This window comes from Zea mays, chromosome 1 (genome assembly GCF_902167145.1).
Source record: "Zea mays cultivar B73 chromosome 1, Zm-B73-REFERENCE-NAM-5.0, whole genome shotgun sequence".
NCBI classification, from domain to species: domain Eukaryota; kingdom Viridiplantae; phylum Streptophyta; class Magnoliopsida; order Poales; family Poaceae; genus Zea; species Zea mays.
The window spans coordinates 269,140,838-269,166,869 of NC_050096.1; the positions used below are offsets into that span (position 1 = coordinate 269,140,838).

Genomic DNA, 26,032 nt, shown 5'->3' on the forward strand with positions numbered 1-26,032 from the left:
AGGACTACGGATTTTGGAGTCACAAAATGCGTAGTCACTTATTCTCTCTCCATCCAAGCATATGGGAGATTGTAGAGAATGGAATGAAATTTGATAGCTCGGATAGCCCTATGCTTATAAATGAACAAATCCATAGAAATGCACAAGCTACTACTGTTCTATTAGCATCTTTGTGCAGGGAAGAGTACAATAAGGTGAGCGGCTTGGACAATGCCAAGCAGATATGGGACACCCTCAAGATCTCTCACGAAGGGAACGACATCACCATGCTCACTAAAATGGAGTTGGTGGAGGGCGAGCTTGGAAGATTTGCGATGATAAGGGGCGAGGAGCCAACCCAAACATACAACCGGCTCAAGACCCTTATCAACAAAATAAGGAGCTATGGAAGCACGCGATGGACGGACCATGACGTCGTCCGACTACTACTAAGGTCCTTTACCATTCTTGATCCTCATTTGGTGAATAATATTCGTGAGAATCCCAGGTACACCAAAATGCCGCCCGACGAAATCCTTGGAAAATTCGTAAGCGGGCGAATGATGATCAAGGAGGCAAGATACGTGGACGACGCGTTGAACGGTCCAATCCATGAGCCTCAACCCATTGCTCTCAAGGCAACAAGGAGCAAGGAGGCGTTACCTAGCAAGGTGGCGCAAGTTGAGGCGGCAGGGCTCAATGATGAGGAGATGGCCCTCATCATCAAGCGCTTCAAGACGGCGCTTAAGGGTCACAAGGGACAGCCAAGCAAGACCAAAGCCAAGGGGAAGCGCTCATGCTTCAAATGCGGTAAGATTGGTCATTTTATTGCTAACTGTCTCGATAATGAAAGTGACCAGGAACACGGGAGCAAGAGGGAAAAGAAGAAAAATTACAAGAAGGCCAAGGGCGAGGCACATCTAGGAAAGGAGTGGGACTCGGATTGCTCCTCCTCCGACTCTGACAATGAAGGACTCGCCGCCACCGCCTTCAACAAGTCATCCCTCTTCCCAAACGAGCGTCACACATGCCTCATGGCAAAGGAGAAGAAGGTATGTACTCGAGACAGTAATACTTATGATTCTTCTAGTGATGATGAGTCTAGCGATGAGGAAATAGATTACTCTAGCTTGTTCAAGGGATTGGATAGAAATAAAATTGATAAAATCAATGAATTGATTGATGCCTTGAATGAGAAGGATAGACTCTTAGAGAAACAAGAGGATTTATTGTATGAAGAACATGATAAATTTATAGAAACACAAAGATCTCATGCTCTAGAAGTTAAAAGAAATGAAATGCTTTCTTGTGAATTATCTTCTTGCCATGAGACAATTTCTAAATTAAGGAGCATTAATGATGATTTGAATGCTAAGTTAGAGATTGCTAGTAAATCTATCTCTTGTGTAGAAAATGTTGTAACGTGCACTAGGTGTAAAGACATTAACATTGATGCTTATAGTGAACACCTAGCTTGCATTACTAAATTAAATGAAGAGGTAGCTAGTCTTAATGCCCAACTTGAGACTAGCAAAAGTGATTTTGATAAGCTAAAATTTGCAAGGGATGCCTACACGATTGGTAGACACCCGTCAATTAAGGATGGACTTGGCTTCAAGAGAGAAGCCAAGAACTTAACCAGCCATAAGGCTCCCATCCCCGCCAAGGAGAAAGGGAAGGCCCCTATGGCTAGTAGTGCTAAAAAGAACCATGCTTTTATGTACCATGATAGGAGACAATCTAGAAATGCTTATAGGAGTTGTAATGCATATAATGTCTTTGATTCTCATGCCATGTTTGCTTCTAGTTCTTCTTATGTGCATGATAGAAATGTTGGTAGGAGAAATGCTGTTCATAATTTGCCTAGGAGAAATGTTGTTAATGTTCCTAGGAAAGTAAATGAACCCTCTACAATTTATCATGCTTTAAATGCTTCCTTTGCTATTTGTAGAAAGGATAGGAAAATAGTTGCTAGGAAGTTAGGGGCAAAATGCAAGGGAGACAAAACTTGCATTTGGGTCCCTAAGGATATTTGCACTAACCTTGTAGGACCCAACATGAGTTGGGTACCTAAGACCCAAGCCTAAATTTGCCTTGCAGGTTTATGCATCCGGAGGTTCAAGCTGGATTATCGACAGCGGATGCACAAACCATATGACGGGGGAGAAGAAGATGTTCACCTCCTACGTCAAGAATAAGGATTCCCAAGATTCAATAATATTCGGTGATGGGAATCAAGGCAAGGTAAAAGGGTTAGGTAAAATTGCAATCTCAAATGAGCACTCTATATCTAATGTGTTTTTAGTAGAGTCTCTTGGATATAATTTGCTATCTGTTAGTCAATTATGCAATATGGGATATAATTGTCTTTTTACAAATGTAGATGTGTCTGTCTTTAGAAGAAGTGATGGTTCACTAGCCTTTAAGGGTGTATTAGACGGCAAGCTCTACTTAGTTGATTTTGCAAAAGAAGAGGCCGGTCTAGATGCATGCTTAATTGCTAAGACTAGCATGGGTTGGCTGTGGCATCGCCGCTTAGCACAGGTGGGGATGAAGAATCTTCACAAGCTTCTAAAGGGAGAACACGTGATAGGTTTGACTAACGTACAATTCGAAAAAGATAGACCTTGTGCAGCTTGTCAGGCAGGTAAACAGGTGGGAGGAGCGCATCACAGCAAGAATGTGATGACCACATCAAGACCCCTGGAGCTGCTACATATGGACCTCTTCGGACCCGTCGCCTATCTAAGCATAGGAGGAAGTAAGTATGGTTTAGTTATTGTTGATGACTTTTCCCGCTTCACTTGGGTGTTCTTTTTGCAGGATAAGTCTGAAACCCAAGGGACCCTCAAGCGCTTCCTCAAGAGAGCTCAAAATGAGTTTGAGCTCAAGGTGAAGAAGATAAGGAGCGACAACGGGTCTGAATTCAAGAACCTTCAAGTGGAGGAGTTCCTTGAGGAGGAAGGGATCAAGCACGAGTTCTCCGCTCCCTACACACCACAGCAAAATGGTGTGGTAGAAAGGAAGAACAGGACGCTAATCGACATGGCGAGGACGATGCTTGGAGAATTCAAGACCCCCGAGCGTTTTTGGTCGGAAGCCGTGAACACGGCTTGCCACGCCATCAACAGGGTCTACCTTCATCGCCTTCTCAAGAAGACTTCGTATGAGCTACTAACCGGTAACAAACCCAATGTATCTTACTTTCGTGTATTTGGGAGCAAGTGCTACATTCTAGTGAAGAAAGGTAGAAATTCTAAATTTGCTCCCAAAGCTGTAGAAGGGTTTTTGTTAGGTTATGACTCAAATACAAAGGCGTATAGAGTCTTCAACAAATCATCGGGTTTGGTTGAAGTCTCTAGCGACGTTGTATTTGATGAGACTAATGGCTCTCCAAGAGAGCAAGTTGTTGATTGTGATGATGTAGATGAAGAAGATGTTCCGACAGCCGCTATACGAACCATGGCGATTGGAGAAGTGCGGCCACAGGAACAAGATGAACGAGATCAACCTTCTTCCTCAACAATGGTGCATCCCTCACCTCAAGATGATGAACAGGTTCATCAAAAGGAGGCGTGTGATCAAGGGGGAGCACAAGATGTTCACGTGATGGAGGAAGAAGTGCAACCGGCACCTCCAACCCAAGTTCGAGCGATGATTCAAAGGGATCATCCCGTCGACCAAATTCTGGGTGATATTAGCAAGGGAGTAACTACTCGATCTCGATTAGTTAATTTTTGTGAGCATTACTCCTTTGTCTCTTCTATTGAGCCTTTCAGGGTAGAAGAGGCCTTGCTAGATCCGGACTGGGTGTTGGCCATGCAGGAGGAACTCAACAACTTCAAGCGCAATGAAGTTTGGACACTGGTGCCTCGTCCTAAGCAAAATGTTGTGGGAACCAAGTGGGTGTTTTGCAACAAACAAGACGAGCACGGAGTGGTGACAAGGAACAAGGCTCGACTTGTGGCAAAAGGTTATGCCCAAGTCGCAGGTTTGGACTTTGAGGAGACCTTTGCTCCTGTAGCTAGGCTAGAGTCCATTCGTATCTTGCTAGCATATGCCGCTCACCATTCTTTCAGGTTGTACCAAATGGATGTGAAGAGCGCTTTCCTCAATGGGCCAATCAAGGAGGAGGTGTACGTGGAGCAACCCCCTGGCTTCGAGGATGAACGGTACCCCGACCACGTGTGTAAGCTCTCTAAGGCGCTCTATGGACTTAAGCAAGCCCCAAGAGCATGGTATGAATGCCTTAGAGACTTTTTAATTGCTAATGCTTTCAAGGTTGGGAAAGCCGATCCAACTCTGTTTACTAAGACATGTGATGGTGATTTGTTTGTGTGCCAAATTTATGTCGATGACATAATATTTGGTTCTACTAACCAAAAGTCTTGTGAAGAGTTTAGCAGGGTGATGACGCAGAAATTCGAGATGTCGATGATGGGCGAGTTGAACTACTTCCTTGGGTTCCAAGTGAAGCAACTCAAGGACGGCACCTTCATCTCCCAAACGAAGTACACGCAAGACTTGCTGAAGCGGTTTGGGATGAAGGACGCCAAGCCCGCAAAGACTCCGATGGGGACTGACGGACACACCGACCTCAACAAAGGAGGTAAGTCCGTTGATCAAAAAGCATACCGGTCAATGATAGGGTCTTTACTTTATTTATGTGCTAGTAGACCGGATATTATGCTTAGCGTATGCATGTGTGCTAGATTTCAATCCGATCCTAAGGAGTGTCACTTAGTGGCGGTGAAGCGAATTCTTAGATATTTGGTTGCTACGCCTTGCTTCGGGCTCTGGTATCCAAAGGGGTCTACCTTTGACTTGGTTGGATACTCAGATTCCGACTATGCTGGATGTAAGGTCGATAGGAAGAGTACATCGGGGATGTGCCAATTCTTAGGAAGGTCCCTGGTGTCGTGGAACTCTAAGAAACAAACTTCCGTTGCCCTATCCACCGCTGAGGCCGAGTATGTTGCCGCAGGACAGTGTTGCGCGCAACTACTTTGGATGAGGCAAACCCTCCGGGACTTTGGCTACAATCTGAGCAAAGTCCCACTCCTATGTGATAATGAGAGTGCTATCCGCATGGCGGAGAATCCTGTTGAGCACAGCCGCACAAAGCACATAGACATTCGGCATCACTTTTTGAGAGACCACCAGCAAAAGGGAGATATCGAAGTGTTTCATGTTAGCACCGAGAACCAGCTAGCTGATATCTTTACCAAGCCTCTAGATGAGAAGACCTTTTGCAGGCTGCGTAGTGAGCTAAATGTCTTAGATTCGCGGAACTTGGATTGAAGTGTAGCATACATGTGTTTATGCCTTATGATCATGTTCCTTTTTGCATTTTGTTGCTTATTGTGGTGCTCAAGTTGTACAAACATTCCCTGGACCTCACAAGTCCTTGTGTAAGTGATGCACATATTTAGGGGGAGTTGTGTTACAACTTGACCCTTTTGAGACTAACCATATGCTTGAGTTTGCGTTATTTAGTCTCGAAGGAGAATTGAAAGGGAAAAGGTGGACTTGGACCATGAAAGACTTCCACTGCACTTCGATGAGAGGGTAACTTATTCCAAGTTCATCTTTAGACTCTTATTGCCTATTTGCTCTTAATTGAAGATTTTGGTGAGGCAATGGGGTTAAAGGGCCAAGATTGATCCCGTTTTGGTGCTTGATGCCAAAGGGGGAGAAAATAAAGGCCAAAGCAATAGATGGATCAGCTACCACTTGAGAAATTTTGAAAATAGTAGATTAGAGCTTTTGTGTTGTCAAAACTCTTGCATTGTCTCTTTTGTCAAAAGTTGGTCTCTTGTGGGGAGAAGTGTTGATTATGGGAAAAAGGGGGAGTTTTTGGAATCTTGAATCAATTTTCTTTGGAAAACCTCTCTTTGTGTCTCTACAAGTGGATTTGACTTAGAGATAGGATTTTGTGTTTGATTTGCAAAAACAAACCAAATGGTGGCAAAGGATGATCCATATATGCCAAATTGAATCAAAATAAATCTGAGTTTTTATTTGAAGTGATATTGCACTTGTTCTAGTTGCTTTATGTTGTGTTGGCATAAATCACCAAAAAGGGGGAGATTGAAAAGGAAATGTGCCCTTGGGCCATTTCTAAAGTATTTTGGTGATTGAGTGCCAACACAAGTGCTTAAATGTGAATCTATGCCCATGGATGAACAAAGTGCAAATCAAGAGCAAAGGTATGTTTCTAAGTCTTAGTACATTGGTTTTGTGTACTAATATACTTGTCTAAGTATCAGAAACAGAATGAAGAAGAAAAGAGAAGAGTTGGTTGTGTACAGCCAAGAGGCTGTTTCGGTCTGGGGCACCGGACTGTCCGGTGGTGCACCGGACAGTGTCCGGTGCGCCAGGCTGCCTCGGGCGAAGTGGCCGCTCTCGGGAATTTGCCGACGGCGTACGGCTAAAATTCACCGGACTGTCCGGTGTGCACCGGACTGTCCGGTGAGCCAACGGTCGGCCGGGCCAACGGTCGGCCGCGCGATCTGCGCGGGACACGTGGCCGAGCCAACGGCTAGAAGGGGGCACCGGACTGTCCGGTGCGCCAACGGCTCCCGCATCTGCAACGGTCGGCTGCGCTGTTTAAGGAAGGAAATCGGGCACCGGACAGTGTCCGGTGTGCACCGGACTGTCCGGTGCGCCCGACGACAGAAGGCAAGGATGGCCTTCCAGAATTGTTCTCAACGGCTCCTAGCTGCCTTGGGGCTATAAAAGGGACCCCTAGGCGCATGGAGGAGAACACCAAGTATTCCTACAACATTCCTAAGCACCAAGACATCGATTCCACGCATTTGGTTCATTGTGATAGCATCTAGAGCTCTTGTTGAGTTGTGAACTCATTGAGTTGTGTTGCGAGCTCTTGTTGCGACTTGTGTGCGTGTTGTTGCTCTGATTTTGAGTCTTGTGTGCGTTGCTAGTTTCTCCCTTACTCCGTATTTCTTTGTGAATCTTAAGTGTAAGGACGAGAGGCTCCAAGTTGTGGAGATTCCTCGCAAACGGGATATTGAAAGGCAAAGCAAAACACCGTGGTATTCAAGTTGGTCTTTGGACCGCTTGAGAGGGGTTGATTGCAACCCTCGTCCATTGGGACGCCACAACGTGGAGTAGGCAAGCGTTGGTCTTGGCCGAACCACGGGATAAACCACTGTGTCATCTCTGTGTTTGATCTCTTGTGGTATTGTGTTTTGTTGAGACTCCTTTCTAGCCACTTGGCAATTATTGTGCTAACACTTAACAAGTTTTTGTGGCTATAAGGTTAAGTTTTCACAGGATCACCTATTCACCCCCCCCTCTAGGTGCTCTCAGCTTCACATCTGGCACCTCTTTGGAGAGGTTCTCCAGGTCGGCGATGAGGGCCTCGGACTCGGCGAGGGCCTCGGCGTACTCCACGCACTCCACGTCGCATTCGAACGCGTGTTTGTACGTGGGGCCGATGGTGATGACCCCGTTGGGGCCCGGCATCTTGAGCTTCAGGTAGGTGTAGTTGGGGACGGCCATGAACTTCACGTAGCATGGCCTTCCCAATACCGCGTGGTAGGTTCCTCGGAACCCGACCACCTCGAACGTCAAGGTCTCCCTTCGGAAGTTGGAGGGTGTCCCAAAGCAGACGGGGAGGTCGAGTCGTCCGAGGGGCTGGACGCGCTTCCCAGGGATGATCTCGTGGAAGGGCGCAGCGCCTGCTCGGACGGAGGACAGATCGATGCGCAGGAGCTTGAGGGTCTCGGCGTAGATGATGTTGAGGCAGCTGCCCCCATCCATCAGGACCTTGGTGAGCCTGACGTCGCCGATGACGGGGTCGACGACGAGCGGGTATTTCCCCGGGCTCGGCACATGGTCGGGATGGTCGGCCTGGTCGAAGGTGATGGGCTTGTCGGACCAGTCTAGGTAGACTGGCGCCGCCACCTTCGCCGAGCAGACCTCCCGGCGCTCTTGCTTGCGATGCCAAGCCGAGGCATTCGCTGCATGCCCACCGTAGATCATGAAGCAGTCGTGGACCTCGGGGTACTCTCCTGCTTGGTGATCTTCTTTCTTGTCGTCGTCGTGGGCCCTGCCACCCTCTGTGGGTGGCCCGGCCCTGTGGAAGTGGCGCCGAAGCATGACGCACTCCTCGAGAGTGTGCTTGACGGGCCCCTGGTGATAGGGGCACGGCTCCTTGAGCATCTTGTCGAAGAGGTTAGCACCTCCGGGGGGCTTCCGAGGGTTCTTGTACTCGGCGGCGGCGACAAGGTCCGCGTCGGCGGCGTCGCGTTTCGATTGCGACTTCTTCTTGCCCTTTTTCTTGGCGCCGCGTGGAGTAGACGCCTCGGGAGCCTCTTCCGATGGGCGGCCCTAGGGCTGCTTGTCCTTTCGGAAGATAGCCTCAACCGCCTCCTGGCCAGAGGCGAACTTGGTGGCGATGTCCATCAGCTCGCTCGCCCTGGTGGGGGTTTTGCGACCCAACTTGCTCACCAGGTCACGGCAGGTAGTGCCGGCAAGGAACGCGCCGATGACATCCGAGTCGGTGATGTTGGGCAGCTCGGTGCGCTGCTTCGAGAATCGCCGGATGTAGTCCCGGAGCGACTCTCCCGGCTGTTGCCGGCAGCTCCGAAGGTCCCAGGAATTCCCGGGGCGCACGTATGTGCCCTGGAAATTGCCGACGAAGGCTTGGACCAAGTCGTCCCAGTTGGAGATCTGCCCCGGAGGCAGGTGCTCCAACCAGGCGCGAGCAGTGTCGGAGAGGAACAGTGGGAGGTTACGGATGATGAGGCTGTCGTCGTCCGTTCCACCCAGTTGGCAGGCCAGGCGGTAGTCCGCGAGCCACAGTTCTGGTCTCGTTTCCCCCGAGTACTTTGTGATAGTAGTCGGGGGTCGGAACCGGGTCGGGAACGGCGCCCATCGGATGGCCCGACTGAAGGCCTGCGGACCGGGTGGTTCGGGCGAGGGACTCCGATCCTCCCCGCTGTCGTAGCGCCCCCCACGCCTGGGGTGGTAGCCTCGGCGCACCCTTTCGTCGAGGTGGGCCCGACGGTCGCGTCGATGGTGCTCGTTGCCGAGGTGGCCCGGGGCCGCAGGCGCGGTGTTGCGCGTGCGCCCGGTGTAGACCGAGGCTTCCCGCATGAATCGGGAAGTCGCGGCATGAGGTTCCGAGGGGTATCCCTGCCTTCGGGAGGCAGTGCTCTCAGCCCGTCGGGCCGCAGCGCCTTCCAGGAGATTCTTGAGCTCTCCCTGGATTCGCCGACCCTCGGTAGTTGATGGTTCCGGCATCGCGCGGAGGAGCATCGCTGCGGCTGCCAGGTTCTGACCAACCCCGCTGGATGCGGGCGGCGGCCTGACCCTGACATCGTTGGCGACGCGGTGCTGGAGACCTTGGGGCAGGTGACGTATTTCTCCGGTCGGGGGTTGGCCCGCCCATACCTGCCCGACGTCCCGACGGATCGGCTCAAGCGCTCCTGTTCCCTCGTTGAGCCTGGCCTGCGCCTCGCGGACTTGCTCGAGTTGTGGGTCGTGACCCCTCGCCGGAACGGGGACCACAGCTAGCTCCCGCGGGATGTCGGCGCGAGGCGCCGGCCTAGGAAGATCACCGTCCTCCGGCATGCCGAGATGGTTGCCTTCGGAGGGATCCCCTAGCTCGATGTGGAGACATTCGCAGCTTGGGCCGCAGCCCTCGTCGTCAAGGCTGCGGCTTCCGTCGGAACAGTCGGAGAGGCAGTAGTTACATGCGGTCATGAAGTCCCGCATGGCACTGGGGTTGCCAAGTCCAGAGAAATCCCAACAGATGCTGGGATCGTCATCTTCCTCGAACCCAGAGGGCCCGTAGGTTGAGACGTCCGTCAACCGGTCCCAAGGCGACCGCATACGAAACCCCAGTGGGGTTGCACTCGCCTCAATGAGAGCGCCCGTCAAAGCAAGGTTGCTAGGCGGGTTGAGGCCGAGTCGAAATGACGTAAGATGGGAATTAGTCAGTACCTTTTGGTTGACGCGGAGCGACGTAGTCACATCGGGGACTGGTTGCACCGTCATCTCAGGTACGAGGGCGACGTCCTGTAAGCTCTTCGCGAGTGCGCCGGCGTCGTCCACTTGTTCGGGATTGGCGTGTCACGGGGGGACGGCGCTTGCCTTCGTCTTGAACGCGAGGTCGACGCCCGGCGTGCCTTCCGTCGGGGTGCTGGGGATGTCGACTCGCTCGACAGCCGACGAAGCGCGGCCTCCCGCTTGGCCTTGGTTGCCCCGCCTCCTCCTCCGTTGGCGGGGGAGAGGACGGGGCGAGCTCGAATGTTGTTCTTCCACCGCGCGGGGAAGATGTCGTCGGTTCCGCCGCCGGCGGGCGGGATGTCGGCCGCCATTGTCGTTGTCGCGCGGCGGTGGAAGGAGTATCATGTCGTAGCTGCCGTCGAAGGACATGAACTCAAGACTCCCGAAACGGAGCACCGTCCCGGGCCGGAGAGGTCGCTGGAGACTGCCCATCTAGAGCTTGACGGGAAGCTGTTCGTCAGCACGCAGCAGGCCCCTACCTGGCGCGCCAACTGTCGGCGTTTCGAGACCGGGGGTCCCTAAGCCGACGAGTGAGTGTGCTGCGTGCCCCAGCCCAGATGGGTCGAGCGCGTGGGCGAGCGCGAAGGGGGGAGAGGCGAGGTGGCCGGAGACGGGCGTGAGAGAGGTGGAAGTCTCGCGGCCTTCGTGTTCGTCCTGCGCCCAGGTCGGGTGCGCTTGCAGTAGGGGGGTTACAAGCGTCCACGCGGGTGAGGGAAGCGAGCGGCCCCAAGAGAGCGCCTGTCCCATCCTCGGTCCCGCGCGGCCAACCTTCTCTGAGAAGGCCCTGGTCCTTCCTTTTATAGGCGTAAGGAGAGGATCCAGGTGTACAATGGGGGTGTAGCAGAGTGCTACGTGTCTAGCGGAGAGAGAGCTAGCGCCCTAAGTACATGCCAATGTGGCAGCCGGAGAGATCTTGGCACCCTGCTGGCGTGATGTCGTGGCTGTCGGAGGAGCAACGGAGCCTGGTGGAGGGACAGCTGTCGGGGCGGTCGAGTCCTTGCTGACGTCCCCCTGCTTCCGTAAGAGAGCTGAGAGCCGCCGTCGTCACGGAGCTTGTGGGGCGCCATCATTGCCCATCTGGCGGAGCTAGCCAGATGGGACATCGGTCTTGTTCTCTGTGACCCGAGTCGGCTCGGGGTAGGATGATGATGGCGCTCCCTGTTGACGTGGCAGGCCCGCGTCCGAGGTCGGGCGGCGTGGGGGCTCCTCCGAAGCTGAGGTCGAGTCTGTCTTCTATTGCCGAGGCCGAGTCCGAGCCCCTGGGTCGGGCGAGGCGGAGATCGTCGTCTTCTGGGGCTGAGCCCGAGTCCGAGCCCTGGGGTCGGGCGGAGCGGAGTTCGCCATCTTCCGAGTCTTAGCCCGAGTCCGAGCCCTGGGGTCGGGCGGAGCGGAGTTCGTCGTCTTCCGGGTCTTAGCCCGAGTCCGAGCCCTGGGGTCGGGCGGAGTGGAGTTCGCCGTCTTCTGGGTCTTAGCCCGAGTCCGAGCCCTGGGGTCGGGCGGAGCGGAGTTCGCCGTCTTCCGGTTCTTAGCCCGAGTCCGAGCCCTGGGGTCGGGCGGAGCGGAGTTTCCTATGGCGCCTCTGGCGAGACCTGACTGCCTGTCAGACTCACTCTGTCGTGTGACACTGCAGTCGGAGTGGCGCAGGCGGCGCTGTCCTTCTGTCAGACCGGTCAGTGGAGCGGCGGAGTGACGACGGTCACTTCGGCTCTGCCGGGGGGCGCGCGTCAGGATAGAGGTGTCAGGCCACCTTTGCGTTAAATGCTCCTGCAACTCGGTCAGTCGGTGCGGCGATTTAGTCAGGGTTGCTTCTTAGCGAAGCCAAGGCCTCGGGCGAGCCGGAGATGTGTCCGCCGTTAAAAGGGGGGCCTCGAGCGAGACGGAAGTCCCTCGAGGTCGGCTGCCCGAGTCCGAGGCTAGGCTCGGGTGAAGCGTGATCGAGTCACTCGTATGGACTGATCCCTGACTTAATCGCACCCATCAGGCCTCTGCAGCTTTATGCTGATGGGGGTTACCAGCTGAGAATTAGGCGTCTTGAGGGTACCCCTAATTATGGTCCCCGACAATTCATCACTCCATGTGAATTTAAAATTAATGCTTATAATCCACAAAAACCAATAAATGTGAAGACATTATCAGAAACATAGTTTTAGAAATAAAGTTCATCACATCAATCAACCTACATGAAGCTATAAATGGACCAAAGGTGCTTGACTAGATCGTCTCACAACATCTCATGTGCTGGATCTTGAGGAACTCAAATAACACAAGTGGATTTGGCTTTTAATATTCATGTTCCCTCAACACCTTGCTACCATCTAGGTCATACTCAACGCCCCCATGATCTTTCTAATCCCACTCATCCTTAATGATCATGTTATGCATGATCATCATAGTTATCTTTATGTACCAAAGAGTGTCCTTGTTCCAAAACCGAGTAAGGGCCCCCAGCATAGAAAATTGAGCTTGCAAAACTCTAAATGCTCTCTCTACATTCTTTCTCACAACTTCTCGAGACGTTGTGAAGTAAATCTTCTGGCCCCCTTGTGGATTTTGATAGCCCTTAACAATTTTTGCTTGTGAGGGGTAAATCCCATCTTCGAGATAATACCCCATCGTGTACTTGTTTCCATTCACCAAATACTCAGATGGAGGATAAGTCCCAGAATCGAGCTCTTGAATTTGTAGAACTTTGATATCCTTTAGAGAGCTAGATAAACCAAAACAAGGATACAAAATCCACAAAAAGTACTTACAAGCAACAACTTATAGTATCATTATTGGTCTTTCGACATGGTTGAAGTATTACCCTTTCCACGCAAATGAACAACTTTTCCACCTACAATGAATACAATCAATGCAACCATGCTTCACTGGCCATCTCGCTTGTTGTTCATAGCCAACAACCTTGTCAAGTCTTTAGCAGTGAGTGGCATCAAGTATTGCAATCCAAACATATCAACCACAACCTTAACAAAAGTGGTTGAAAGCCTAAAGAAAGGGAAATGACCTTTAAGTCATTTCTATATTGGTTTTGGTGTTTGATGACTACCACAACTTAAAGAACTAACTAGTTTGCTAAGTGGTTGGTTGCAGTTCATAAGAATAAGTATAGAGGTTTAAAGTGAGAAACAAAGCTCAGTAGAAAGGGCATAATTCGAAAGAAAAGAACCTTGAGAGGTTTGAGTGTTTGAATAAGTTTTAAAAGGCTCTAGGAATATTTTGGAACACATTAGAATGGTTAGAATGATTAGATATGGAAAATGGTGTTCTAGGAGCTAAGTTTGAAAGAAACTAAGCAATCGAGTTGAGAGGATCAAAATAATAAAGGCATATGACTTAGAGTGGTTGGATGGACTAAGGATATGTTTTTCAAAGGTGTTCAATCAAGCTCATTTATCTCTTAGATTAGAAATGTGATTGAACGGTCATTCAAAGTGATAAAGATAAAGTGGCTTATTCTCTTAAACTTATTTCAGTACTACCCTGTTAAAAAGCAGTCAAAAAGTATAACTGCGTGCATGGCCCTTTACCAAACAGGACCTTTGCCGTCTCTAGTTATGTGCCAGGAATATTTGCGTGCATAGCTTTTATCTCCTTGTGTGTTGTTGAAGACTTTTGTGTTTCGTCCCACAGATAGATCGCTGTAATCAGTTGACGATGTTCTCCACATATAAATGCGTGGTGATTTTTGATGACCTCGAGAAAGCAAAGTCAAACAGTATACACCCTGATTTCAGTTCTCACTTTTCAGGTGTTCGCTTGATTCATCCTCTAGAGTCAACGGCTCGACGCAGGAGTATATGACAATCGAGTTCACGGAGAAGAATATTTAAATAAACAAATTATAAAAGATTTGGTAGTAGAGTACGCGTATATTTTCTAACGTTGATTCTAAAAACCTACATCCTCATAGGTTTTGGAATTTGATAGTAATAGTCGCCTAGTCTCTACTAATAAATGGTAAAAAGGTTTAAATTATACACAAATAAAGGTTCAAACCATGCTTATTGGCTTCAATCCGACGTTCACACTCACTTACCTAACAGATAACGTATTTCTTCGTGTTTTTATACTCTATACTTATTTACTTAGGCCCTGTTCGGCAGCCCAGGATTCCAGGCCAGGTCAGTAACAGAGTCAGTCCAGGATCGAGTGAATCATGGGTTGTTACTCATTCCTGTCACCAGCTCGTTTCCAGATCCGGATCCAGTCCGGAAGGTAGATCACCTGGACTCGTTCCAGGCCGAGGATTGAGAGATGGGAATTAAAATCAGACGAGTTTGTTTCTGACCTAGATCAAAACGAACAACTCTAGGAGACTGGACCAGATTCTAAACTGGGCTGATTCATTCCTGCCGGAATGAGGCAGGGAACGGGGCCTTAAGCAACTTGCACCTAACTAGTCGGTTGTGACATTTAAGTTCTATCACCACCAGCTACGTACCAACAATAATCCTAAATGAAAAAAGTTAAATATACGAGTGATCTCTAACTTTACAATTTAAATCTATGAATTTTGAAAAAGAAAATCAAATTTTAGACTTCCAAACGTGTTAAGCTGAACTTGTCTGGTAGCAGCGTTCTGCCATGACATGATCACATTCACATTCAGTCAACCCCGTCGCCGTCGCTCCAGCGAGAAGCCGTAGACAAATGTCTCTATTCCCATTGCCGTCCATATTTAAACCCCAACTTGGTCAACACTCACATGCCATGCTGCCAATGCCGCCTCCTGCCTACCCTGGTCTTCCAATAAATCAACCTGCTCCCCGACGCGGCGAGGCTCGGCCATGCCCGTGAGCTGTAGGCGCACCCGGAGGCCGCAGCACAGCAGCCACGGATGAGGAGGCCTCCAATCGTGGCGCGCGTGCGCCGCTCGCTCTTCCTCCTCCTCTGCTGCTGTTGCTGCCTCGCCGCCTGGTCGTCGCCGCCGGCCGTGCGCGCACTCCCGCTGTGCACCGACGGGCGTGAGCGCCTATCGCTTCCTCCGGCTTCTCCCTCTTCTCGAGGACGCGTTCTGAATCGTTTGGTTTTTGCAGGGGCGCCGGTGCCGCTGAACAGGACGCTGGGCTTCTGCTCCGCTTACGGCGGGGGCGGCAGCAGTAGCAGCTGCTGCGACGCCGCAGCGGACGCCGCGCTGCGGAAGAGGTTCAACGCCATGAACATCTCTGACGCGGCCTGCGCTGGCGTCATCAAGTCTGTCCTCTGCGCGGTAATCACTGACCAATTGATTTGAATTGTTTGCCCCCGATTGCCGGTTAGCATGGCCGTTGAATTATTATCTGTACTTTGTCTTACGTGTTGACCGTTGACTGTGACTCTGGGTTGCGGGATCCCCAGGTTGCACGCCCCGTGCTCGACTATTTGCCTGATGAGGGAAAAAGGAAAGCTGGGAGGTTAACGTGGTGGCATTTGTTTTGTGTGAATACTAGGTAGTTTTTCCTTCATAAAATAGTGCCACTAGCGTTGATCTGTCATATAAGTACTCAGTCAAATACTATTGGATCTCGAAGTGCTGGACAACTAGGTGGATCTTCATTGAGATACGGGCGCATTGTCTACTACTACCATACCTATGTTAATGCCAAGAATCTTGAGAAGAATATACTAAGAAACATCGATGTGCATCTCGAAAAGGGGAAAATAAAACAAAGAGCTTCATGTTGCATATGGTCAGGTGTAGTAGTGTTTGCTCAGATAGGAGTATGTTTTTTTACTTGTTCACTGCAATTAATACATAGTTCAAATGAAAGAATATGTTTGTAGTTCAAGATAAGTCTTCCGAGTCTTCTGTTTTGAATATGAAAGCTTGTCATGCTTAAATGAACAACGTCAAATCTCTAGCAGACAATCCTTGTCTGTTTTTAGGTACCATGACTGTTGAAAATAGGGAAAAAAAACTCATGGTACAGAGAGAGAAAAATACTTGCACAAAACCAATCATATCTTTGGGAATCGAGATGTCGACTCTGAAGTTGAAGGCCTTCTCTGAGCTGGTTTCCAGTAGTTTTCTCTCTTAGCGGAGTTTAGGTTGCCTCCTTTCAGGTTTAGATGTTGGGTTCAGTCAGTCCTTGGCAGGCTGTGGCCTGGAGGCAGGGAGTGTGCTAGCTGTTGGTTCATTTCGCTTACGGAGTAGCTGTTTTGCTTTTGTTTGCCGGTGCTGTGCTCGGCGGCTTTTCTTGTAAGCTGGTATCTCCAGCAGCTTGTACTTGTGACTTTGTTGCTTTCCGTAAAAGCGGGGTTTATTTACTTCAGTAAAAAAATGAAAACTATGTTCATACTACATGTCAGTATGTCACTTTGTCAGTACTATCCTACTGTGACTTGCTTTTAAAGATTTATTTTGGTTTATGTTTTGTATTTGGTGATATATTGCTGTTTCTTGTTGCTCTTATCATATATACTAAATGACAAATATCTTGGTCTACCTTCAGGAATGCAGTCCATTTTCGGCTGAGTTGTTCAACTCAAGCTCAAAGATTCAGATGGTTCCTCTCCTGTGCAACTATACTTCTTCATCAAGTTCTGCTCAATCAAAAGATTCTACACGAGATTACTGTAAACTAGTTTGGGAGACTTGCAAAAATGTGACAATAGTGAACTCTCCTTTCCAACCTCCCTTGCAAGGAAGTGCAAGACTGCCTAGTTCATCGTCAAAGCTCACAGATGTCTGGCAGTCAGAACATGACTTCTGCACATCATTTGGTGGCTCATCTGGTGAGCAGTCTTTATGTTTCAATGGAAATGGAATTTTCTTCAACAGCACAGAACCATCACCCACACCTAAAGGGATATGCCTTGAGAGAATCAGCAATGGATCTTATCTGAACATGGCTTCACATCCTGATGGATCCAACAGAGTTTTCTTGTCTAGCCAAGCTGGAAAGATATGGTTGGCCAGCATCCCAGAACAAGGCTCTGGGGGCACTCTACAATATGATGAGGCAAACCCATTTCTTGACATAACTGATGAAGTTTATCATGATTCTCAGTTTGGCCTCATGGGTATAGCATTTCACCCAAAGTTCGCTACTAATGGGCGCTTCTTTGTTTCTTATAATTGTGATAGAACTCAATCTCCTAAATGTGCTGGTAGGTGTTCATGTAATTCTGATGCTAACTGTGATCCGTCAAAGCTCGGCACTGATAATGGTGCTCAGCCATGTCAATACCAAGTTGTTGTTTCGGAGTATTCTACAAAAATCTCCTCACCTAACGTTTCTATGGTATGCTTTGTTTACCTTCACCTGTAAAAATCTTGATTTTCTAGCTATATTTCTCACTGTTATTTTGTTTATAGGCAACATCTGCCAATCCATCTGAGGTTAGAAGGATTTTTACAATGGGACTGCCGTATATAGCTCACCATGGAGGGCAAATACTATTTGGACCAACAGATGGATACCTTTACCTTATGATGGGGGATGGTGGAAGTGAAGGCGACCCTTTTAATTTCTCTCAAAATAAGAAATCACTTTTGGGGAAAATAATGAGGCTTGATGTTGACAGCACACAAGGTAAGTTGGAATGATGGTTCTTTTAGCAAAAGGCGACAATGTTTTCATTGTGGTTCGTTGCTAATATTGGTGTTATGTTGATCTTTACCTCTTGTCGTGTCACTCGTGTTCTTGTAATCTTAGGTGTACTTCTGCTAATATTGGTGTTCTGTTAATCTTAGGTGTGCTTGTCACCTCTGATACCATGTAAGATTGTGGAATGCTTCTTGTATTGCATAGGGATAGTTACATAACCGAATGGGCCGGCAGCCCAACAGTGGTGCCGACCCACACACACAGAGTACACACTGTCTAACAGTTACTATCACTGAGCTTTTGCAGACTCTTCAGTTAGCAGGTTTGTAGTTGTTTACTGGTTTTGTTTTTGTTCTTCAACATGACATTTGATTATGACCTACCATGAGAACTGAACAGTTTATACTTCGTGTGAAACCATCCCATTTGTTAAAAAGAAAATGAAGAGAAAACTACAAGATAGCCGTTTTCCACAACCCTCATGTATGTCAATTTGTTACGGTCTAACACCTACTTTTATAAGTTTTCATATTCCCACTAGCAAAGTTGAAAGCTCAATATTGCTCTCGATTATTAGCCTCCGGTATGACTCCGGTTACTCCACTATAGCTTGTATGTTATATAATTCTCATGGAACACACCAGCATCACAAATCACCTTCTTTTTTTCCTGTCTCTCACATGGCATTATCGTAGCATCATTTCTCAAATTTTAACTCCTGAAGTGAAACTCTAGTGACCCGTATTAATTTAAAGGGTCCTCAATATGGTCAAGCATGCCATGCTCAAGGCCAAACGACAGCTGCTACCGAACTAGTATCCACGATGTCGTGATGGAATATTATTTGAATTATTAGGATGCCTTAAAATGTGTTTAGAAACAGCGCCCTGCTTTAATTTTAAAAATGATGACAACCGAATCTGAATTTGGAACACTGGAAATGACAAAAAGACCATCATAAATTTGATGACAAGATGTTTGGAATGTACATATGGTTGTGGATATTGGTTATACAAATCTAGTTGATGGTTCTAATTTGATGTCTGATGCTGTTAATTGTGACGTCAGAATTTTTATGTGCTAATTTCATGTTTCCTTCTTTTGTCTTTTTCTTCAAAGAAAATGTTTCCTTCTTTGGAAGTCAAGTGACTGTTCTGGGATGTCACTGAGATCTTAGAAGCTTTCTACATGTAGGATGAAAGTACAAGATTTAAGTTGATCTGATTGTGCTCAGCCTTTACAATGTTGTAATTTTTCAGGCCAAAGTCAAACCACAAATCAGAGTTTGTGGGGTAACTATTCTATTCCAAAGGACAATCCGTTTGCTGATGATAGTGACTTTCAACCAGAGATATGGGCCTTGGGATTTAGCAACCCGTGGAGATGCAGCTTTGACTCCGAGAGGCCTTCGTACTTCTACTGTGGAGACGTTGGGAAGGTACCATTCCATTTCTAAGGCCCTGTTTACTCTCTAGAATATATAATCCAGCTTAAATAAGTTAAAAGACAAACAAACAATACCAATTATTAGGTGGATTATATAATCTAGATACCTAGATTATAATAATTTATAAACAGATCATTAGATACTTATATAATCTATAAGCTGGATTATATAATCTTGGAAAGAAACAACAACAACAACAACAACAACAACAAAGCCTTTTGTCCCAAGCACGTTGGGGTAGGCTAGAAATGAAACCCCGTATGAAAACCTCAGAGCTCAACCTCCAAAGAAAACAGGGGAAACAAAGGCAAAGGAGAACCGAAAACGACGAAACGGGGAAACACATAAAAGAGATAAAACCCACAAGAACCAGCAAGGTCTAAATGGGCACAAGAAAAGGTCAAACGATTAAGGAGGAAAAGCGGAACTATAAGTAACAAATAGAGCCTAAATTTATCGAGCCTCATGTTTTGACCATGAAGTTTTCTGCACTCTTTCTGAAAACGCTGGCTGATCTTTCGGCTTTGCCTTGGACTTGTACCTTACACTGTTACACATGAGCAGGACGCATACGAAGAGGTAGATTTAGTCACCAAGGGTGGAAACTACGGATGGCGTGTATACGAGGGGCCATACATCTTTCACCCGCAAAAGTCGCCTGGAGGGAATACTTCGCCTGAGTCCATAAACGCAATCTTCCCCGTCATGGGCTACGACCATTCTGCTGTGAACAAGGAAATCGGGTCAGCATCGATCACAGGCGGATATGTGTACCGAGGTTCCGCTGACCCCTGCTTGTACGGAAGGTACATCTGCAGCTAGTGCCCAGCAAAGCACCTGCATACATATATTTCTTAATTTTTTCCCCATATATATTCTCTGCCAGGTACCTCTACACCGACCTGTACTCATCGCTGATGTGGACGGGCACGGAGGCCCCAGAGGGGAGCGGGAACTACACGTCGGCCGTGAAGCCGGTGAGCTGCTCCAAGGCCTCCCCGATCGGCTGCGAGTCCGTCGCCGGGAGCACGGACCCGCTGCTCGGGTACGTCTTCTCGTTCGGGGAGGACAGCCGCAAGGACGTCTTCGTCCTGGCGAGCAAGGGCGTGTACCGCGTCGTCAGGCCCAGCCTCTGCGGCTACACCTGCCCCGCGGAGAGACCGGCGACCGACAACGGCACCGCGCCAGGTCCAGGCGGGCCGTCGTCGGGCGCTCCCGCCGCGACACGGCTAGGGAGGTCGGTGGCGGCGGTAGCGGTAGCTCTGGCGTTGATCCCGTGTGTGCTGTTACTGTGACCTTCAGATGTGTGTCTCGTGCGATGTAGTAGGATCAGTCGTAGCTGAAGCTACTGGGAGCTGGAAGAGTACATACGTATAGCGTGAGTAACGAACACTCAAAAACAGTTGTGCTATGTGGATGCCTCTGGACAAGACAAAGAGCAATGGGTAGTTTTGGCGCGGCGCTGGAACGTTCGGTTCAGGAAAGGGTTGTTGGAAGGCGCGGAGGAATCAGCTCTTGTCCCCAACGCAGCAGCGGCTCCTCGGTTCTGGCCACGGGGAACGTCGCTCTCGTCTGGCGGCTGCGCGTCCTCGTGCTGGGACGGAATGCCGTCGCGCCGGCCCCGTCGTGTCGTGCGGAGGCGTGGCCGCCCAAACGGGGAAACAGGAGCAATATGTGCTCTGTTTAACAATTCGACAGCAGACGGATCACAACGCAACAAAAATCCAATGATGCGATCCTCGCTGTCAACGTTCGTCGGTTGTGTTCCAACTCGCGGGCCTGGCCGGACTGTATAATGGGTACACAATGGGATGGTGCGGTAGGTGTAGGCACTGCACGCACGTACGCGGCTCCCGTGACTGCGCCAGGTACGTTTGTACGTGTAGGGCTTAGAACCTTGTGGCGGCAGAGCAAAGATTCGGGCTCGATTTCGCCTCGCACACCGCCGCTGGCGTGACTGCGTTGGGAATGTTTCTGTTTCCGGAATGGGGAGCGTCCTCGATCTGCTTGCTTGCTTGCTACGGTCGTGTCGTGTGCGCCACCACGTTGGGGCCCAGCCGGCCATCCCAACTGCTCGAGTCTCTGAACGACCTGTTGGTACGGCCGGCCAGGCCTGCCTTCCGGACGGTACCACGCATTTGCTGATTTGCCCATTGCACTTGCACGCACGTCGAGTCGAGCCATCGCGCCATTAGTAGGGCCGGCCGGCAGGCGGCAGCTCAATCCATATCGTGTCTCGTCTCGTGCCGTGCCTCCTTCTCACACAGCGCCACGACTTACGTGATTACGTCACGGTTCCGATGCCAATGCCATGCTGGCACGACACGACGAAACCATAAAGAGCGCGACCCAGCCTTGCCGGCTTCTCCACTCTCCAGTGCCCTGCCAATCCCCCGCTCTCCCGCCTACCGCCAGGCCCAGGCGCCAGCCTCCAAAGTCCAAACCCAGCTAGAGCTTAGAGCTAGCATGGAGTCCGCCGCCCCGTGCCCGCGCGCGCACGCGCACCCCGTGGACCTCCGCTGGCTGCTCTCCGTCGCCGCCGGCGGCCTCTTCGCGCTGCTGCTGGTGCTGCTGGCCACCTCCCCGTCGTTCCGGCTCGCCTCCACCTCGCCCTCACCCCGCCTCTTCCTCGGCCCCGCGTCCGGCTCCTCCCGGGCGCGCCCACCACTCTTCGTCGAGCCCGCCCTGTCCCGCCCGGCGGCGCCGTCCCCGCCCGCGTCCGCCTCGCTCCCGCGCTTCGCGTACCTCATCTCCGGCTCGGCCGGGGACGCCGGCATGATGCGCCGCTGCCTGCTGGCGCTCTACCACCCCAGGAACCGCTACGTGCTCCACCTAGACGCGGAGGCGCCCGACGCCGACCGGGCGGGGCTGGCCGCCTTCGTCGCCGCGCACCCGGTGCTCGCGGCGGCGCGGAACGTGAGGGTGGTCGAGAAGGCCAACCTCGTCACCTACAGGGGCCCCACCATGGTGACCACCACGCTGCACGCCGCCGCCGCGCTCCTGTGGGGCGAGGGCAGGGGCCGCGGCGCCGACTGGGACTGGTTCATCAACCTCTCCGCCTCCGACTACCCGCTCGTCACGCAGGATGGTAAGCCACTGGTTTCCCCTTCCCTTGCCTCTCTGCTCCGATGGCGCGCGCCATGACCGGTGATGGTCGGGGTTGTTGTCCTGCTGAACCTGTGTGACGACGAGTGACGACGCTTCTGCCTGCTGCAGATTTGATGCATGTGTTCTCCAAGCTGCCGCGCGATCTCAACTTCATCGACCACACGAGTAACATCTCCTGGAAAGCGTACGTGCTCTGCTCTCGCTCGCATTGGTTGCAGACTTGCAGCTCCTATACGTGCGCGTGCGCTCTCAACGGATCTTTGTTCTTGGCGCTACTGAGATTATGTATGATATCGTCAGGTTTGCGAGGGCGATGCCGGTGATCATAGACCCGGCGCTGTACATGAAGAAAAAGGGCGATCTGTTCTGGGTGCCGGAGAGGCGGAGCTTGCCGACGGCATTCAAGCTGTTCACTGGTGCGTCTACTGCTCTCTCTCTCTCTCTCTCTCTCTCTCTCTCTCTCTCCACCCGTGATTGTTAACCTGACATTGACAGAGCACACTCATTCATTCAGTGCTAGCACCCAACTACTACCCCATCGCACGGTCGCAGTGCCTATATTTGTGTCATCTTTCTCTGTATACAGTAGTTGATTGGTCCACAGGAGAACTAGTCACAGCATGCAGCTAGATTGTTTTGAGTTGTCGCCATTGTAAGAAACTGAACTGTCTGAATGATGAAGCGATTAGCACTGCCTGAGTTGGTTGAGCAGCAGGAAGTTGCAAAGCCCTAGCGTGCTTTGAATGCTTTTGATTTCGCTCTCGGTGGCAACTCGCTAGAGAGTCTGTTCCTTGTGGACAAGAGCCTGGACCCTTCCCTCTGTTATTTTGGATAAGAGAAGAATCGAAATAAAGATGAAATGCATGCTAAGGAGTCAGGGCTAGCTTGGGAATACAATTTTCCAAAGGGATTTCTATTTTGCCAAAAGAAAATAAATTAATTTTCTTTTAAAAATGAAAATCCTTTGAAAGACCTGCCGAACGAAAAAAAACCAGCAGAATAATCATCCTGCAACCATCTCCATCTGGCTGCAGGTTCCGCGTGGATGGTGCTGTCCCGGGCGTTCGTGGAGTACCTGATCTGGGGGTGGGACAACCTCCCGCGCACGGTGCTCATGTACTACGCCAACTTCATCTCGTCCCCGGAGGGCTACTTCCACACGGTGGCGTGCAACGCCGACGGGTTCCGGAACACCACGGTGAACAGCGACCTGCACTTCATCTCCTGGGACAACCCGCCCATGCAGCACCCGCACCAGCTCACCGTCGGCGACTGGGACCGGATGCTCGGCAGCGGCGCGCCCTTCGCGCGCAAGTTCCGCAGGGACGACCCGGTGCTGGACAGGATCGACGCCGACATCCTCGCGCGGGGCCCCGGCACGGTGGCGCCCGGGGGCTGGTGCGGCCGCGGAGCAGCCGGCGGCGGCGGGCAGGGGCAGAGCAACGGGACCGACCCGTGCGCGGCCGTCGGGGACGCGGCGGTCCTGCGGCCCGGCCCGGGCGCCGAGCGGCTGCAGCGGCTCGTCACGTCGCTGCTGTCGGAGGAGAACTTCCGGCCCAGGCAGTGCGTAGTAGAAAACGAGAACTGAGCCGGGCTGGCAGGGCAGGGCAACGAGCCTGCTACTAGCGGTACTACGGGAGTATGCATGATACAGTACGATAAACTGCTTCGTTGTATATGTAGTACGATACCCTACATATTATTTTGTGACCTTACCTCAAGTCGGCGCCTGCATGTAGGTGATACCGTGCCTAAAAATGTATGGTACATGATGCTATGTGCCGGGTCTTCTCTGCGGTACACGCGAAGGCATGTACGAGTACTTGGACGAAAATTACACCTAGACATTCATGTATCTGCTAATATATACTACACCTTTCTTTTCTCCCTTGACGATCTTTCAAAAACGTAGAGGTGCTGCTCTCTTTCCGATAATTGATGTGCTCGACGACGACGACGTCGACCGAGAGGAGAAGCTATAATTCGCGCTCGTTCTTGATACGTGCCGTAGAGAGTCCTTAATCCTTATAAGTTCCGCCGAAAACGTTCATTCACGGCTAAGTGTGATAATAGATTCTAAATTTTACGCTGTGAAATTTTAAAATTTAAGAATCGAATTAGATTAGAATTAGACTCTATTTCTATTTAGTTTTTTAACTAAAATTAGTTAAGATGTTAAATAAATTAAGAAGAAATATTTGGATTGTGATCTGCGCTTTGGACTGGGCACATGCTTGCGTTGCACTTGCGCCTAGGGCGGCCCAGTTTGAGTTCTGGCAATGACATGAAACCTAGCCTGCTTGTGGCCCAAAGTTAGCTGGACTGCCGGATCGTCATAAACGGGGTGCCGTCCAACGCCAACGAAATTCATCCTATCCTCCCACAGCACTTAACTAGCCTACTAGTTTTTTTATGTTAAGAAAAAAGGTTAAGCGGACTCGAAGACTCTATGTGATGGGAAGAGATAGACCAAGTATTAAATATATATCTTCTATCATAACTTCATTAATATGAGAGTTATTATACGAGTGGATTTTTAGTTGACTATATCACCAAACATGATGATCCGTTGCGGTGTTTAATGGGAACTCTCATTGAGAACGGTGAAGTGATGGTCATCGGGAACAGGAAAGCCAAAGTGCTAAAATTACGAAGAATTCATACTACTCTTTGTTCATCATCAATATTCGAGCATTGTACGTGTGAGCTTTACTCTCTATGTGAAGTGAGTGCTAGGAGTCCGGCAGGTGCTCCTTTTAACACCGTTAAGCCCCTCCCAAAGAAGAAATGAAAAAAAAAAGAATTGAGAGTAGAACATGAAAACCCTCGCTCGCTCATCGATAGAGATCAGAAGATCCCGATCGACCAGAGACCACTTTGGCCTCGCGATCTTGGTCTCCCAGCAGCTCCTATTAGCCTCTGCATAGCACTGGTAGCTGCATCGTCGTCGCCACCCTACACTCTCTTGGACGGTGCTTCTCCCCATCTGGCTCTCCTGAACATAAAGCAAGTGGATATATGGACGATGGTTAGTTAGGTCAGGGCGCATACACGGGCACGGCACTGGGAGAGGGCAAAATAAAATCGGCAACGGCGAATCGATCGATCGATCGAGGTAAGTGTTTCAACGGGGCCCATATATTATATATATACGTGCATGTGATTTCCAAAGATGTTCATGCATTCTTTAGTACAAGCTCTGTCCATGGGTTGAATTTGCAGTGCTATTGTAACTAGAAGCAAATGACAAAAGGAACTAGTTATATTAAACGAGACCAGTACCTGTTATGAATAGGATCAGGTCCGTTGGGCACCTTCCTCTTGCTGTCACTGGACGGGTCATCCAGGGTGGGCTGCTGCTGCTGCTCTGAAGTCGCCGTAGTTTCAGCGGTAGCAGCCGCCGCCGCCGCCGGTGTCGTCTTATCTACAGCAGCAACAGTAGGTTTTGTTGCGACGACAGGACTAGCAGGTGCAGCGCCGCCGCCGCCGCCGCGAACGGTTCCTGCAGACCTGGCACCGTTCGCCACTATTGCCGCTGCCAAGAGCAGCACGCAGATGAGCAAGGCCAGCCGGCCCATTGCCTGTTGCTGCTGATGCTTCTGTTCTGGAGATCGCTGATCACACGGCACACAGGGCACACTACCTTCTACTACTGTACTTATTAGCTAATTACTCCAAGTTGTTATCACCTGCAAGCAACTGAGCAAGCAAGCGGCAGAGGCGAGTGACTGACTGACTGACAGACAGGCAGGTAGATAGAGGTAGTGTTGAAGGAACTGGTGTGTGTGATTGGTCCTAGCTAGCTATCTGCAAGTAACTAGCTCCCCCATGATGTTGTATATATGTGCATTCCGGTAGCTTCGGAGTTCGATCCAGTGATGCCGATCGATGCTACGCGGTGGCCTAGTGATGTTGCAGATGTGTGGCG

The 26,032-nt window shown here is 50.2% G+C and overlaps 3 protein-coding genes across 3 annotated transcripts; 2 read left to right on the forward strand and 1 right to left on the reverse strand.

Moving 5' to 3' along the window:
• The first annotated feature begins 14,723 nt into the window (after window positions 1-14,723).
• On the forward strand, window positions 14,724-20,475 carry LOC103643833 (HIPL1 protein). The gene is made up of 7 exons (XM_008666991.2): window positions 14,724-14,984; window positions 15,057-15,229; window positions 16,452-17,243; window positions 17,318-17,534; window positions 18,809-18,987; window positions 19,561-19,802; window positions 19,883-20,475. Exons 1-7 carry the CDS (start codon window positions 14,858-14,860, stop codon window positions 20,289-20,291), a joined length of 2,139 nt encoding a protein of 712 aa, XP_008665213.1. The 5' UTR covers window positions 14,724-14,857; the 3' UTR covers window positions 20,292-20,475.
• A 921-nt stretch (window positions 20,476-21,396) lies between these two features.
• On the forward strand, window positions 21,397-23,991 carry LOC100281345 (uncharacterized). The gene is made up of 4 exons (NM_001366166.1): window positions 21,397-22,084; window positions 22,213-22,288; window positions 22,405-22,520; window positions 23,139-23,991. Exons 1-4 carry the CDS (start codon window positions 21,463-21,465, stop codon window positions 23,690-23,692), a joined length of 1,368 nt encoding a protein of 455 aa, NP_001353095.1. The 5' UTR covers window positions 21,397-21,462; the 3' UTR covers window positions 23,693-23,991.
• Window positions 23,992-25,151: 1,160 nt separating this feature from the next.
• Window positions 25,152-26,032, reverse strand: LOC118476165 (uncharacterized). The gene has a single exon (XM_035964360.1). It carries the CDS (start codon window positions 25,680-25,682, stop codon window positions 25,365-25,367), a length of 318 nt encoding a protein of 105 aa, XP_035820253.1. The 5' UTR covers window positions 25,683-26,032; the 3' UTR covers window positions 25,152-25,364.

Bases quoted from the DNA above. Each gene is read 5' to 3' on its own strand.
- LOC103643833 (XM_008666991.2), top strand. From the start codon at position 14,858: ATGAGGAGGCCTCCAATCGTGGCGCGCGTGCGCCGCTCGCTCTTCCTC. The intron at 15,230-16,451 runs GTAATCACTGAC...GTCTACCTTCAG, and splicing joins TCAAGTCTGTCCTCTGCGCG to GAATGCAGTCCATTTTCGGC. The intron at 19,803-19,882 runs GTACATCTGCAG...ATTCTCTGCCAG, and splicing joins GACCCCTGCTTGTACGGAAG to GTACCTCTACACCGACCTGT.
- LOC100281345 (NM_001366166.1), top strand. From the start codon at position 21,463: ATGGAGTCCGCCGCCCCGTGCCCGCGCGCGCACGCGCACCCCGTGGAC. The intron at 22,289-22,404 runs GTACGTGCTCTG...TGATATCGTCAG, and splicing joins AGTAACATCTCCTGGAAAGC to GTTTGCGAGGGCGATGCCGG. The intron at 22,521-23,138 runs GTGCGTCTACTG...ATCTGGCTGCAG, and splicing joins GGCATTCAAGCTGTTCACTG to GTTCCGCGTGGATGGTGCTG.
- LOC118476165 (XM_035964360.1), bottom strand. From the start codon at position 25,682: ATGGGCCGGCTGGCCTTGCTCATCTGCGTGCTGCTCTTGGCAGCGGCA.